General features: G+C 36.4%; 1 protein-coding gene across 6 annotated transcripts in view; it reads right to left on the reverse strand.

The window, feature by feature from the left end:
• LOC18102882 (disease resistance protein RPV1) overlaps positions 1–17494 on the reverse strand; it is a 202412-nt gene that overhangs the window by 114750 nt on the left and 70168 nt on the right. For 2 of the 6 annotated variants that reach the window (XM_052454039.1, XM_052454040.1), the window contains exon 2: positions 8220–8332. In XM_052454039.1, the coding sequence (XP_052309999.1) occupies positions 8220–8298 (79 nt within the window). In that variant the 5' untranslated portion in view covers positions 8299–8332. Of the gene's footprint in view, positions 1–8219; positions 8333–8657; positions 8910–17494 lie in introns of those variants that run through there. The other 4 variants (XM_052454032.1, XM_052454028.1, XM_052454035.1 and 1 more) reach the window with 3 other exon arrangements.

A 17494-nucleotide genomic window follows, 5' to 3' on the forward strand; every position in this document is an offset into this window, starting at 1 on the left:
GATCCTTGAACCTTCGGAACCCAACTGTTCCCTTGTGCCGCCATCCTGCTAGTCTTCAATTGTTTCATTACAAACTGCTATATATACGAAAATAGTACCGTATGGATAATCCTTCCACTAAGCAAGTTCCCAGGAAAGATTGGAGGGGTCACACTGGTCCCGCTTAAAACTCAATCTCCTAGACAGAACTTCTTAGGCCATATCTATCCATCGTACTGTCTTTCTGTATATACAACCATTTGCTAGCTTTGTCATGGCTTTCCTTTACAAGTGATCTGGAATATACTGGTTTAATACATGATTTCTCAACATCTAGCGAGACTACCAGTTCTTAGATTCATCAAGATTGGTCTTCATCAATTTTCACTCTACACCTCTAATTGTCCACATAACCGGGTGTCCAGAGTGTCCCAATTTTGCCTTCCCTCAAGGCAGTTAAAAATCTACCCACTTAGCAGTTCAGCACATGTAATTGGGTAAACATGTGCACCTTCTCCTTCTTCATCTCCATCGATCACAATTATGACCTTCAGATACCTCCTGATCGGGCAATCTCTTTTGTTAATTCACCACTGCCATTTTTGGTCACAAATATCAACGATCGGACCGTACCATTGCATCCGGAACGGTCAAATTAGCTGGAAACAAGTCTGAAATCGTCCAAATTGCACTTCAGACAGCTAAGATTTGATCAAAACAATCTGGCTTAATGAGCGGCCCAGATTCAATCTAAGATCCGGTTGCACGTAGACTCTGCTGCACAGAATCTTATCCCTCGGCTCGGCTCCAAAACAGCTCATATCGGCTCAACTCGGCTCGCGTCTGGTGACGTGGCAAGTGGGACCCACTATGCTGACGTGTCTGATGACTGGAGGCTGACATGGCATGCTGACTGGACGCTAACGTGTCTGCTGACTGTGTATACTTGCGTCATTATTACGTCATGCTGACATCATCCTTATCCGAGTCTAGCACGTGGGTCGGGTCGTCTGGTATTCGGGTCGGGTCAGCTCATCCGGGTGAAGAAGACGCGTGGCGCGCGTCTGTGCGCATGGACAGTCTCCTCGCCGGCGCGTGATGGCGCGTGCGGAGGTTTCCGGCGTTCGATTTCGACGCGGTTTTCAACAGTGGCTTCGTCTCTTCCTCCTCTACACAGTGGTATGGCCAAAACACAATTTTGACAACTTTCATTTTTGAGCAAAATCAAACACCCCTTTAAACCATGTGCTCTGATACCAATTGTTGGAGATTCCGGCTCCCCATGTGCGGACCGGTGGTGTACTGATAGGTGCCCAAAGGAGGGAAAGCACACTGGGACACAATATTTTACGTGGTTCAGCAAATCGCCTACATCCACGGGAGAGAGTCCATATTATTTAGAGATAGAGAAAGGATACAATAAATACATAGAGGAGGAGGATCACTCAACTCCCAGCTCACACACTCTGCTGCATAAGGCAGCAGGGCTGCTGCCCATGGCAACAACTCCTCTTTCTCTCTTCTTCTTGTCACTTCACTCTCTGCACTCTCACTTTGCTCTCAAATAATTGCCTCTTTTATAGGCAAACATGGTGAGCCCCTCCAGCACATTTGTCAACATGGAGGGGTCAACAAAGCCTTAAACCATGGCATGAATTGTGGCACAATTCATGCTTCCACTTGCTTGGTGGTGGGGTATTGCCACAAATGACAATATCTTAACACCCTCTTTATTTGAACAACAGGATCATCTGTAAACACTGAAACACTGAATTCATCACCGGTATCAAACGCAGGATCATTGGACCCAAATTTCCAATAGCTTAGCCATAACAATTCAGATTTACAATCGAAGCCTTATTTCTAGTTGTTACAATGATTTTACTTGGGAAAGCAAATTTTGCATGTCAACAATTGCATTGAATTGGTAACATTTGTCCACATCATCGAGAACAATAAGAGTTCTTCTGCAACATAATGCACCCTTAATCTTTATAATCCCTTCATCCACATCATGTATCTCATCAGCGGTCTTGTTTAGGATATCAGAAAGAAGTTGCCTCTGTAGACAAACTACACCGTTGGATTCTTTTGACCTTTCTCCAACATTTGATAGAAAGCTCCTGCCTTCAAATTTATGAAAGTTCTGGTTATAAACAGTCTTTGCTATGGCTGTCTTCCCAACTCCACCAATCCCATAGAGTATAGCAATAGCAGCACCATGGGTGCCATCTTGCAACCATGAGTGGATATATTTTACCAGATGATCTCTTCCAATGAAATGAAGGGGGACATGAAATATTTTACGATCCAGATTCTTTGAGACCTTCTCCACGATAGATTGGACAAGCTGTGCCTCATTCCTGCATCAGAAAGAAAAATGTAATGTATGATAATTAGTAGTCTCTCCGTAAAGTTTCAAAATCTTAGTATCATGGAAAAAAGAAATTAAACCAGGCTGTGAGTCAATGATTGATCGGTACTTTTGTAGCAATGTTATCACCACATATTAAAACCAAAAATTGAATAATGTAGAAATCTTTCCTTTTTTTCCGGTAGTCAAGGAAAAAAAAAAGGGAAAAAAGCATCTTTTATTTTTGTTTTCCTGTGGAGTGGAGGGACATTGAAGCTGCACAATGTTTTGTGTCTTTGGCTATAAAGTGTGGGTTTAGGGAATCAGGGATTACAAGTGCTGATGGCAAGAGGTTTATTGAGTGGGGGTTCTATAAGAATGGAGGTTCCATGGTGTGATAGTAATAGGATTCTGTTGTCAAAAGAGTATGTGAGGTTTCCCGTTGACTTGGCTCATCGGAAAATTGGAAGAGAACTCGAGCGTTTTTTAGTTGTTTAAGAGAAAACAGCAAATGGGTTTGTGGAGTTCACAGTCTTGGAAAATGGTGAGCAGCAACAAGGGGATGATGATCAGCTGGAGAGAACAGCAAATGGGGATGGTAATGTCCTCATTGATAATTTTCATTAATTTGCAGAGCTGTGATTCTGGATGTTACTTTAGTTGTCTTGAGGTAGTGTCATCTTGCAGAACATCTGTTGACTTTGTACTTTTTGATGCTTTATGTAATACTTCCTCTGTTCCTCCTTTCGCTTTCTTTACTCTGACTGTTTCTTTCCTTCTGCTTTCTCTCTGGTTTTTCTGCTCAGGATGAAGACGATGGTGATGAAGGCGTGAGGTGCTGCTGCTTGAATGGAAGCTCCCTCCTCTGTGTTTTATCGTTTTCGTCTCTGTGTTAGGCTCGTTTGCCTTCCCTGGTTCTGTTTCTCATCATTCGTTCCTTCTCACCCCCTGTATTTTTGTCTTCTCCTTCGTTCCCCCCTGTTCTCCGTTTATTTTCTTTCTCTTCGTTCCTCCCTGTTTTCTGTTTTTATCTTCGTCCCTTCTGCTTCTCTTCCCTTCCTGTACTGTGTTTGCTCTGTTCTTGCTCTTCGATCCCCCTCCTTATTCTTTTTTTTTTTTTTTTTTTTTTTATTTAAAAAAACCCTCCCTATAGCCAGAGAATGCCATGCGGTTACCCAGATAATAAAGAGCTTATGAGACTGTTATTGCAGAAGTTTGAAATTCTACAGAAGGTAACCTTGTGTATGTGCAACAACACAGGTCGAGCTTTTAATACCTCCATCACTGCCATCGGGCCACTCCCACCGCCTCCTCCACTCAGTTCTTAAAAAAGAAGCAAAGATGGGGTTTGCGAGGGTCTACACAAAACCACAGCACTGTGGCGTTGGTCATGCTCTACAAGATGAGGTTGCGGTCTATTTCTCCCCAGACATACTCAGCAATTTCTTGAAGATTTAAACTTTGAATACTTTTAGCACTCGATCTTGCATCAGGAGAATGGGTTGGGAAAATCAACAGAGCATGCCATGATAATTTTCAATCAAAATTAATTTTTAAATTTCTAATTTTGATGATTATTATATTTTATTTTTACAATAAAAATATCTATATTAATTTATTGTGAAAATTTAATAAAATCAATTCAATTTTTAATTAAAATAAAATATATTCAAATTATAAAATCCTCTTATACGTAGAAACAAAAAAAATACTAATCAAATTTTATCATTTGTTATTTTTATTTTATTTTTTACATAAAAAAATGAAATAAAATAGATAAAATAACATGAAAAAAAATGAACATTTACATATATTTTGGTCAATAGAAGGTTAACATATAAAATAAGATATTTAATATATCTTATTATAAATACAAATTAATAAAATATTATCATATTTTATTTTTGAATATGAAAGCCCTTACAAATATTTATAAATAAAATATCTCATGCTAGAGAAAGAAAACCCCCTTACGGTTGAAATAATACAAGTTATACACCCTTCTTTGCAAAATTCCAATAAGTGAAATTGCGAGCACTGTATTTACCATGGAAAGCACAATAATAATTTCTAAAAATACGAGAAGCTATTTCAACATTGGCTACGTGTGCTGCATCATCATCGCTATTGTTGTGGGCATTGATAACTCCATCCTTTGATTGGATAAAATCATCATCCTTTCCTTCCTCTTCATGCAACCATTGTACACCAACGGTCCTTATTTGACTAGCTGACGTGACAACCATTGAAATTGTCACGTCATCACCACTATCAAATGTAGGATCATCGCCCCCTAATTTCCAGTGGCTTAGCGATTGGCTTGCACGAACCTCATCATCGAAACGCATATCTAAGACATGGACCTGACGACGCAAGGACTGGCCACTGGTATTGTTTCTGATTTCAATATAAACATTCCTAAAGCCACGGTATGCTGACGTCACACAACTTATAAACAGATTAAAGCCACATATCCGGTGCGCAGGAGGAGGTGAGGATATTTTGAATGAAAAGTTATCTACAAACTCATTCTGAATTAGCCATTTATCCTCTTCTCCCTCTGCACAAAACCTCCTTAACATCTCATCTTCATCCAATACAGATACGGCAACGTTGAATATGCCATCCATAAATGTTATCTGTACCACCAAAACAATGTCTATAAAATGAGCAAAAGAAAAGTATTCAAATGTAGATTTCCAAAACAATAAAATGGGTGAGGGAGGACCTGAAATTTCGATGTCTGTATTTGAGCACTAACCGTTTCCATTATTCTGAACATTTGAGAGTCTAACTTTTGGAGTAATTCTTGCTTTATCCCATCTTGGAACTCGACTAAGTGAGCACAACCATCTTTTTCAGTCCAACTATTTAGATTTTCATATCTTGGCAGTGAATAGCAAAAGGACACATCTAACGAATCCAAATGGGATGGAAACTCTGTGAGTGCCTGAAGCATCTTGCAATTTCTTAAATATAGATGTCTGAGTAGACCAAGATCCTTGATGCTTTCTGGAAGAAAACAAATTGGAGTTCCACTTAAATCTAGACTCTCCAAGAAGCGTGGCAATGAAAACGAGGTAAATCTCAACATTTTCCTCGTTGAAAACCTAGAGGGAAAGAATAGCTTCAATGGAAGAGATGAAATGAATGATGTACTTGCAACAATTCCATCACTTTGAAGCAACTTGCGCCACTGATGATGCTCTAACTCCATATTCAGGCTGTTAAGATTTGAACAACCATCTAAAACCAGCTCTTGAAGTGAATTCAATCTACTCATTTCTTCTGGAAGCTCCACAAGACTTGTACAATTTTTTAGATTTAAGATCAACAATCTTTGTAAATCACAAATAGATTCGTGAATTTGAACCAAACGGATGCAGTCTTCAAGTATTAGCTTTTCAAGGGCTGGGAGACCCGAGAAGTCTGGGGTTCTAATGAGATCACGAGAGTGACGGAGATCAAGAATTTTCAATTTTGGAAGAAACTGTGAAAATACATGAATTTAGTTGTTATCAATTGAAAACGAGAGAGATAGCTATAGAGAGACTTGATACATACCGGTTTGCCCTTCCAAGCATCAACTAGACAACTTCTGGATAGATCAAGAACCACCAGCTTCTCCAAGCATACGTGATTTGGTATGGAGCTCCAAGACAATCCATGCCAACATAACCATATCAAATTCTTGGGAAAGTGCTCAAAACTTCCATGAAAATTAGTGTAGTTTAGTTGGAGAAATTTTACATCTGGCATCTTTCTAAAAGCATCCGTGCTGAGGATGGGAAACAAACTTGTTTGGCCAGTTTGTAATTTTCCCCCATCGAAAAAATCAAAAAGCCATTGTTGAAAGAAGTTAAGCCTGCGGCGCTTGCGACAAACCATTGAATCAGTACAGACAACTTCTGCATAATGATATTCCATTAATGCATGCATATCAATGGTAAGGCCACGCAATTTTTCAGCATCCTGCATAACAGTATTAAAAGTACATGAGAAAGGAAAGTAGATGAATGAATATGTCAAGGCACCACAAACCATTTAAGTAGACATTTAAAAAAATTCAGCTACTTACAGTAGTTCCTTTCAAAACTGTAAAAGCATCTCCATGATGCCATATTCTTTGAAATTTGGGTGATTCTTGACGAGCAATTTCCCTTCCCATATCTCTTACTAGTTGATGCATCCACAACCTTTGATCACTGTTGATTTCAACAAGACATCTATCGATGAGATTGTCAATCCCAAATCTTGCACCTTTATCGAGCCCATCCAGTATCCTAACTGCATCATCCACATCCATTCCATTGAAGAAACATGCGACATCAAGGAATAAGTTCTTCGGATAATCACCATCAAGAAAGTCGTAACTTATTCGAAGAACCTTTTGAACTTCAAAATTAAGAATCACTTCCATTTGTTGTAATGCGCTTTCCCATATTTCTCTTCCTTTTCCGGACAATGAAGAGCCAATAACTCCAAGAGCTAATGGAAGTCCATTACAATGATGTACTATTCTCCAAGAGTCTTCCACAAAACCATCAACAGGGTTAGCTTGTCCAAAGGCATTCCAACTGAAAAGCTCAAGTGATTTTTCATCATCTAGCAGTTCAACTTTGTACGGGATCCACTGAATATAATTAGCTGAAAACAAACCCTTATTTCTGGTTGTTACAATGATTTTACTTCCTTTACAAAGCCAATTTTGCATGACAATGATTTTATTGAATTGGTCCCTTTTGTCCACATCATCTAGAACAATAAGAGTTCTTCTGCAACATAATGCATGCTTAATCTTCAGAATTCCTTCATCAGGATCATTTATCTCAACAGTCTTGTTTAGGATGTCGAAAAGAAGTTGCCTCTGTAGGCAAACTACATCCTTTGACCTAAAATTTGATAGAAAGCTCTTTCCTTCAAATTTATAATAGTTCTGGTTAAAAACACTCTTAGCTATGGCTGTCTTTCCAACTCCACCAATTCCATAGAGTAAAGCAATGACAGCACCATGGGATCCATCTTGCAACCATGAGTTGATATCTTGTACTAAAGCATCTCTTCCGATGAAATGAAGGGGGACAAAATATTTTTGGATCCAAATTCTTTAAGACATTCTCCAAAATAGATTGGACAAACTGTGCCTCGTACCTGCATCAAAAAGTAAAATACAAGGTGGGATAATTAGTAGCCTCTCTATAAAGGATAGAAATAAACAACATTTAGCTAAGAAATTAAACCGGGTTGCGTGTCCATGAATGATAGTTAAATTTGTAGGTGCGTTATCACCACCTATTAAAACCAAATCATGATCGGAAAAGAAGAAGAAGAAGAAATCATAAGTATTTTATTATATTTTTCTTGTATGTTTTCTTATCAGTACACTTAACTGAAATAAATTAATTAAAAGTTCACGGCCAGCATTCTAGTCTTATGCTATGTATAGTTTCATCAAGAGATATAACTTACCCATCTCCTAAATCCATTCCAGCTAAATTTGCAACTTCCTTCAAAGCAATCCTCCACCCATTCACCCGCTCCATCTTCTCCTTGTAGTGCTTTTCATGTTCCACAAATGCTGCAGCGAAGCTCCCAGTTTGATTTCTGACTTCAGATGGATCCACATGATAGAATACTGGGAAAACTATGCATTCAGCATTCCTCTTACGTTCCATGATCTTTACAAGTTCATCGAGGCACCATTTTGACCAAGCATAGTTTTTGGAGAACACGATTATCGCTATTTTTGATTGTTTTATTGCCTTCTGGAGCTCCAGCCTTATATTCTTTCCTCTCCGAATTTCATCATCATCTCTAAATGTGTGAAACCCTGCATGAACCAGGGCCTTGTAGAGGTGGTCGGTAAAGTTCTTGCGGGTGTCTTCACCTCTAAAACTCAAGAACACTTGATATTTACAATTAGAAAACCGTGAAGAGTAGGATTCTTGATATTTCCCAGCAGCCATTTCGAGTCTAGCAAAGATAAGACTTTTCAAAGATCTGAACAAAAAAAGAAGAGTTTCAGGATTGATGTCGAGAGTTCAAGATCGACAGCACACGAATAAGCTGAAGTGTTCATATATTATTCTCTTACTTTATCTTTAAAACAATTTTCAAGTTATTTCCCATCAATCAAATCCTCCATGCCCTTTCAGAAAAATATCTGTACGCATGATAAATTAATCTCTATGCTGAACCAACAAAATCGGTTGATGAGATCATCAATAATTAGTTTCTAATAGTGAATTAATTTAAGTGATTCTCAGTTACAGCAGAGTTACATTCCACAATATAACATAATACTAAAAGAGATAAGCAGAGTTACCTGCAATCTTCACTTTCCCTTCGCTGATGTTCTCTTATCAGTTCATGAATTTTCTGCTTTTAAATCAACCTTAAAAGTCTCTGTGGTATGGGCAATTTCCGCGTTAGGACCTTTTTTTTTTTAATTTGCTCAAAATTGAGAGAGAAAGGGTGGATTGTAAATTTAAGACAAGTCATCCCCACAAGTCCACTCTCTCTATGGTATGGAATGTTTCCGCGTGAGGACTTTTTTGGTTTTATTTTGATCAAGACTTGGATGTTGAATATAATCACTAATTTTGGTGCCGGGAGTTGACGGCTATTGACATCGTAAGAAAAAAGTTAGAAAATAAAATCCACAATTAAGTTGATGGCTAGTGACATCCTGAAGTAAGAATCAAGCTAGAAAATCTAATTAAGAGGAGAAGTTGACGGCTATTGACGTGGTGAAGTAAGAAAAAAGTTAGAAAATAAACTCCACAATTAAGTTGATGGCTACTGACATCCTGAAGTAAGAATCAAGCTAGAAAAATCTAATTAAGAGGAGAAGTTGACGGCTATATATTGACGTGGTGAAGTAAGAAAAAAGTTAGAAAATAAACTCCACAATTAAGTTGATGGCTATTGACATCCTGAAGTAAGAATCAAGTTTGAAAAATCTAATTAAGAGGAGAAGTTGATGGCTATTAACATCATTTCTGTTTCTCTCTTTTTTCTCAAATCTTTTACTTCGTGAGGAATTTTTTGGTTTTATTTTGATCAAGACTTGGATGCACACTGAATTTTCCATGGCTAATGTCGGAAGCAGAAGTCGGAATGTCTAGGCTTGAGCAGTTATGCATGGAAAATTTTGGTGCCAGGAGTTGACGGCTAGCTATTGACTTGGTGAAGTAAGAAAAAGTTAGAAAATAAATTCCACAAGTTGATGGCTATTGACATCCTGAAGTAAGAATCAAGTTAGAAAAATCTAATTAAGATCGATGAGAAGTTGATTAGAAGAATCAAGATAGAAAAATCTAATTGAAGTAAGAATCAAGTTAGAAAAATCTATTAACATCTTTTCTGTTTCTCTCTTTTTTCTCAAATCTTTTGCTTCGTGGTTGGTATTACGTACTGTATTCCTTTAACAATTTTTTTGTGAAGTAAATTATTATTTAGTTAATCCCTTTATTTTAATAACATAATATTAAATCCCTAAATTTTATATCTGTTTGCCATTAATTTCTCCTAGTTCTCCATTTCGTCTAGTTTCCTTTTTCTATAATATCTCCTGTATATTCCAATCAGCTTCTCTGACCTCACATGCTTTTATAAATGTTTTTTTTTCATAAAACATCGTTAGTAGACCAATCAACAAATTAATTGGTCAATTAATTTTAAAAAAATTATTGCCTTCGGTTTAGACCAAAACGTATTGTATCAAATGTCTTTCAAGTAGTGGAGCAAAGAAATCTGATCATACTAAAAACAAATAGGGATTGCTTTCAATTTACTCCTAACATTTAGGACTAATGCAACATTTCTTTTTTAGTTGTTTCACTACTAGAAGAAACTAGCAAATAGCTATGAAAAAATATTCCACCAATAAGGTTGAAAATTTATGCCATTAATTTCTGGCATAGATAGCATAAAGAAAATAAATAAATAATAAAAATTATGTTTAAAATTTCACTTTGAAGGTGCTCAACAAGCTTGCATAGTAAGTGGATGTCTATCTTTCAGGTGCTTATTTTAGGTCAGCACCTAACAATTCATGGTCGTTAGAAGCATTGCTAGAAGAACTAGCAGTAATCATGTTTATATGACAGGTGATTGACTTTTCCCTTAACATCACATAAATTAAAAAATTAAGATATCATAAACCATTTTTATTTTTAAAAAAAATTAGCAAGACCTCCTCTATACAAGAGAAAATAATTTAAATTGGATTGGTATAAACCAATTGATTTTATTCAATTTGTTTCCTGTCATTGAGTGAAGAGTTCACTCAACTTGTATTTGTTCTAGTTTTAAGATTATTTTTTAAAAATATTTTTCTATTAATACATATATTTAATTAGCAGCCTTTATTATGTTTCAAATTGTATATAAATTAGCCAATTGCATGTAAATGAGTTTAGGCCTCATTTGTTTGACGGAAAGTGGTTTCCTGAAAATCACTTTTCAACCTTTCCTGTGTTTATTTGTCATTAGAAAAGTTAGTTAACGGAAAACACTTTCTAGAAGTTGTGAAAATTTAAAAATATCATATTATTTCCTGATTATATCAAATTTGATCCTCAAACTTTTGATTGCAATATATATATTATTTGAATATTTTTTTTTCAATTTAATCCCTTAGAATTTGATTTTTATATTAATCTTAATCCTCATTTTTATAATTGTTATTTGCTTTTCCCTTATCATTTTTTAATTGAATTTTTTTATCTATCAAATTTAATCCTCATTCTTTCGATTGTTACTTATTTTATTTGAAATAATTTATGAAATGGTAATTATTATTATTTTAATTTCTTCATCTTTCAATTTTTTTATTTGTTATATTTGATCTCTATTATTTTGATTAGTATTTATTTTATTTGAGATATTTTATGAAATTATATTTTTTAACAATTTCATTCTCATTCAACTTAATTTGTAAGATTTGTTCCTCATTATTTTAATAAACTTGAAAAAAATAAAACATTAATAAGTTATTTTTCAGCTCATATTTCATAACATAACCAAATACTGGAAAATGTTTTCTAACTTAGTTTCTATTACACTACCAAATATCAGAAAATAATTCACTTTCCCGGAATTCACTTTCCAAAAGAAAACTACTTTCTAGCAAACAAACGGGGCCTTAATTCTGAACTAATTACCTAAAAAAATTTAATAAGTGAAAGTCAATTTTGATCCCTATTTTCTTGTTATTTCACAAACAAACCCTCAATTGGTCACAATCTTTAATAATCTTTTCAATTATGCCACTTGATTTATTTGATTGAGCTTTTAGTGTCTTTTACACTATAGATAAGAGAGAGAAAGTACTTTCCATGTGCAAACAGTGTCCCATTCCATATTATGCAAAAGAGCAGGTGAAAAGAAAAACAAATTAACTATAGGTCCCATGCACCTGCACATGTGACTGGATGGAAGTAAATAGACATGAACCACCTGTGGAGATCACCAAGAGACGGCAACCAATTGTGTGGATTGTGGAAGTGCTGCAGATTTAAAACAACAGATTTATGGAAGTTACTTTTTGATCGGTACATGTAAAGGACTTATTCCATGAACAATGTTTGAAGAACCCAAAGTAAGAAAATTTTTGGGTCTGTCACATCTGTCTACAGATAAGCACGTAGGCACTTGTTGAGGGGGATCAACAAATGTTTGAGGTCATGGTTGACAGTGCAGTGCTGGTATATGAAAACTGATTCAATTGCATCGATCATTAATCGAAATCATGAACAGATTGCGTCTTTTGATTCAGGATAACAAGACTTTTAAACCAAGATCTCAAGGTAACTGTTTTTTATGAAAAGAAAGAGTCTCATAGAAAATTTTACGTTTTCCACTTTTGTTATTGAATTTTAGTTTTTGCAATATCTGTTCAGTTTCTGCAATTTGGTATTTCATCTTTCACTGTTTTTGCACTCTGGTTCTTTATGATTGTTGATTATGGCTACTGAAAGAGATGATTCGCTTCAGTCTGTGAGTGTGAGGTTGGATGGGAAGAATTATTCATATTGGAGTTACGTAATGTAAATTTTTTTTAAGGGTAAAAAGATGTGGGGATATGTCAGTGAAACCTATATGGTTCCTAAAAATATTGAGGAAGGGGATGCTGCTTTGATAGATGCATGGAAAGCAAACAATGCAAAGATCATTACTTGGATTAACAATTTTGTTGAGCATTCTATAGGTACGCAGTTGGCGAAGTATGAGACGTTAAAGAAGGTTTGGGATCATCTGCAAAGATTATTAACGCAATCAAATTTTGCAAAGCAGTATCAGTTAAAGAATGACATACAAGTTCTTCACCAAAAGAATATGAGTATTCAGGAGTTCTATTCTGCCATGATGGATCTTTGGGATCGGTTGGCTCTTACAGAATCGACATAATTAAAGGTATGCGGTGCTTATATTGAGCGTAGAGAGCAACAATGATTGGTACATTTTTTAACAACACTTCGCAGTGATTTCGAAGGACTTAGAGGTTCAATACTGCATCGCTCCCCACTGCCTTCTGTTGACTCAGTTGTTAGTGAGTTATTGGCTGAAGAAATACATCTTCAGTCGTATTCTGAAAAGGGTATTCTTTCTGCTTCTAATCCTCCTGTACTAGCAATACCCTCTAAGTAATTCTCCAATCATCACCATAAGCCTTACACAAGGGTTGGCTTCGACGAATGCAATTTCTGTAAGCAGAAAGGTCATTGGAAGGCTCAGTGTCCTAAGTTGAGACAACAGAATCATGCTTGGAAGCCTGGCAACCAGTCACAATCTAATGCTCATATACCACATCAGGGTTATAAACCACCACACCACAATACAACAGCAGTAGCTTCCTCAGGCTCTATTATCGATCCTAGTACTTTGGCTGAGCAATTTCAGAAGCTTCTCTCCTTGCAGCCACAAGCAATGTCCGTTTCTTTTTTCATAGGTCAGTTATATCATAGTTCCTCAGGTATGTCACATTCTGAATGAGTTTTGGATTCTGGTGCTTTACATCATATGTCTCCAGATTCTTCATCTTTTACCTCTGTTTCCCCTTCGCCCTCCATTCCTGTTATGACTACTGCTGACACTCACATGCCCTTAGCAAGTGTTGGTTCTGTTGTCACACCTCACTTGTCTCTTCCTAATGTTTATTTTATTTCGAACCTCATATTGAATCTTGCTTCTTGTGGCACCCGACATCGCGGCGGCTCTAAAAATAAAATCTTGAATCTTATGAAAAAAAAAACAGATATCTGACATCTTGTTCTTTTAAGGGAAAATGTCTTGTTTAAGGAGTTGCCACCTAGTATTATGGTCACTAAGAACCCTAGCTGGTCAACAAAGATTCTATAGTTCGGGACTGGTTACGTAAAAAGGAAGATATTATCATCCCTTAAATGTTCTGCCTAAGGCAAACTGTATTGCTGGTTTTGTCCTAAATTGCTAAATTTTTATTGATTTATGCTTTGATGGTTTATTCGCAATATTCCTGACTCTGGCGCCAATGAATATTCAACTACGAATAATTCCAACCCTGGCGTTGGTAACTATTACATAGCTATAAAATAAATTTAGATCAATATTTTTTATTCCTGACTCTAACGCTAGTAAATAAACAAATAAACTAAATTCATTTTATTACGCATTCACATATTTTTTATTTCTTATGTAGTTAAATAAAAAAAACAATTAAATCAGTGTTTTTATTCTTGACTCTAGCGTCAGTGAATAAACCAATAAAATAAATTTTATTTTTCATACATGCACATATATTTTTTTTATTTTTTCTTGCTAAATAAAATAAAATATAACGAATAAAAATAATATAAATTTAAACCAGTATTTTATTCCCAACTCTGGCGTTGGTGAATAAACCAGTAAATTTATATTATTTTTATTCATGCATACACATATTTTTTCTATTTTTCTATTTTTTATTTTATTTTATTTTTTTATTATTTATGTTTTTGGGGTTGGGCCCAGCTTAGCCCACATGGGCTGGGCTAGACCCAGCCGGCCCAGCTCGGTCACTGGGCCAAGCCAGTGACCCGGCTGGGCCACAGCACACATGAACTAGTTTCATGCGTGCATGGCGCCGTGCGAAGGTAATTAATTACCTTCGCACAATGCTAAATGCACTTAACTTTCAAAAGCGAAAAACGAAGAAAACAGAGGAAGCCTACCTTGTTGCAGATTGCTTCGCCGGAGTGTTAGCGTGTCGGGCGACGATCAGTGGTGGCGTCCGTCAATAATAAGCTAGAACTCCTCCTTCGACCTCTGCCTTCCTGCCCTCTGTTTCCTCTGCCCTCGTCTGAAAAATTATCCCCGTGCTCTGTTTCTTTCAAATTCTCTCAACTTTCTCTCGGTTTGTTTCCGTTTTCGTAGTTTTAGGCCAGTGCTGGTGAGGGAAATTTTCCCTTCTGGTATGGGGTTTAAAAAAACTTAGGAGTCCCTCAGGTTATTTGTGTCAGTCTCGTTTCGGGTTTGTTTCCTCTCTCTCCCTCTCTCTCTCTCTAACCCCTCGGTTCTGCCCTTTTTTCCTCCAGTTCTTCCCCCCTGGCTTTTTTCGTGTTTTCCCCTTTTCGGTCGCTCACTCTCTCTGTCTTCTCTCCCCCTTTCCCCCCGGTTTTGCTCTTTTTTCCTCCACTCGTGGCTCTTTTTCTTTAGCCTCCTCTGTTTCTTTGAGAAGAAACAGAGGAACGAAAGTCTGCTCGTGGCTCTCTTCTCGTCTCTGTATTATGTCTGTTCGGAGGGGGAAGGGGGTGGCGCAACCGGAGACGAGGTTGGCGCTCCTGTGTTGGTTGGCCAATGCGCCTCACTGTTTTTGTCTCTCCAGTCTTCTCTCTCTTGGTTCCCCTAGTTTTGTTTTTTTTCTTCCCCCCCGCGCTCTCTCATCTTCTCTGGCTTTATAGCCACAGAATGCCACCATTACCAGGTAATAAATTGACTGTTACTGCAGGAGTAATGGCGATGCATCCGTTTTTGTTCGGTCGAGTGAAGAAGAAGATGAACAATTCTATTTGAAACGACGTCGTTCGATTGTTAATGGCCATTTGCGTTTTGGTCCTTGAAGTTTTGAAATTTTCGTAAGCAGGCCCCTGGATAAACTTTAATTGGAACCCTGCATTTCAGCGCATTTTACAAAACAGTCCTTGGACTCTAATCTGTTGCAATTTTGCCCCCAATTAACCCAAACTTTGGTATTTCTTCAATGAAGTCCCCGATTTCATTAATTCAATTAATTACAAGCTCAATTAAGTCTAAAACTTGTCAATTCTCCAATTAAATCCTTGATTGGGTTAATTAAATTAATTCCAAGCTTAATTAAGTCTCAAAACTTATCAATTCTCCAATTAAAACCTTGATTGGATTAATTAAATTAATTTCAAGCTTAATTAAGTCTCAAAACTTATCAATTCTCTAATTCAACCCTTGATTGGATTAATTAGATTAACTCAAAAGTTTAATTAAACCCCAAAACTTCCAATCATGTTGCCCTTAACCCAAATTTTAATTCATTCTTCATTTTTTCATTTTACTTGCTTTTCATCATTATTATTTTTTCATCATCATTTTTTTATATCCTTTTCAGTAAATAAAATAATAATAATAATTAAAATAAAAGGGTCATGACACTTCTGTTGGTCAATTATGTGATTCTAGGGATTATTTAGTCATTTTTTCCTTTTCTTTTTGTTGTGTACAGGATCTACAGTCTCAAAAGCTGATTGGGACAAGCCGTAGGGAGAATGGACTATACATTTTGGATGAGTTAAAAGTGCCAGTTCTTGCTGCTGCTGATTTGTCTTCTTTTCGTATGAGTCCTTCATCTTCTAGTTTTTATTTATGGCATTCTCGTCTAGAACATGTTTCGTCTTCTCGTTTAAGATTTTTGGCATCCACAGAAGCTTTAGAAAATTTGAAAACTTGTGATATTTCTAATTGTAGTGGATATAAACTGGCAAAATTTTCTGTTTTACCTTTTAATCAAAGTATTTTTGTTTCTTCTTCACCATTTGACTTGATTCATTCTAATGTATGAGGACCTTCTCCTGTTGCCATAAAAGAATGGTCTCGATATTATGTTTCTTTTATTGATGATCATACTCGTTATTGTTGGGTTTATTTAATGAAACATCGTTCTGAATTCTTTAAGATATATGCAGTCTTTCGAGCTCTTGTCAAAACTCAATATTCTGTTGTGATCAAATGCTTTGGGTGTGATTTGGGCGGGGAATACACCTCTAATAAATTTTATCAATTGTTTGCCTTAGATGGAACCATCCACCAAACTTCATGTACAGATAATCATGAGCAAAATTATGTTGCTGAAAAAAAACATAGGCATATTGTTGAAACTGCTCGTTCTCTCTTGTTGTCTGCTTCTATTCCTAATGAGTTTTGGGGAGAGGTTGTCCTTACTGTTGTAAGTTGATTAATACAATTCCATCTTCTCATAGTTCGTGTCTATCTTCTTTTGAAAAATTATATGGGTATGTCCCTGATTTTTCCTCACTTAGAGTTTTTGGTTGTACTTGTTTCATTCTTCGTCCTCATATAGAACGCAGTAAGCTATCCTCCCAATTCGCTATTTGTGTCTTTCTGGATTATAGTGAAAGTAAAAAGGGGTATCGTTGTTTTGATCCAATAACTCAGAAACTTTATATATCTTGTCATGTTGTCTTTCTCGAACATAAACTTTTCTTTTCTATTCCATCCACTACTCATGGCCTGACTAAACCTGATCTTATTTGTATAAATCTCTTTTCTGAGGATTCTGATAGTCATAACTCTCCCCATGTTCGACCAATTTGTACCCATAACTCTGCAGGTACTGATACTTTACTCTCTAGCACACCTGAAGCTCCATTCTCATCTACAGCCCCTCAAGCTTCATCTGAGATTGTGGATCCACCTATATGTCAGTCCATCCACATTCATAAGTCCATAAAGCTACCAAATTTTGCTTATTCTTGTTAGTCTTCATCATTTACTTTTTTTTAGCTTCTATTCAATGTCTCTTTGAGCCTTCTTACAATAAAGAGGCAATTCTTGATTCGCTTTGACAGCAAGCTATGGAAGAGGAACTTTTTGCTTTGCATAAGACAGATACTTGGGATCTGGTTCCTCTATCTCCTCGTAAGAGTGTTG

Source organism: Populus trichocarpa, chromosome 6 (genome assembly GCF_000002775.5).
Source record: "Populus trichocarpa isolate Nisqually-1 chromosome 6, P.trichocarpa_v4.1, whole genome shotgun sequence".
In the NCBI taxonomy this organism is placed as follows: Eukaryota; Viridiplantae; Streptophyta; class Magnoliopsida; order Malpighiales; family Salicaceae; genus Populus; species Populus trichocarpa.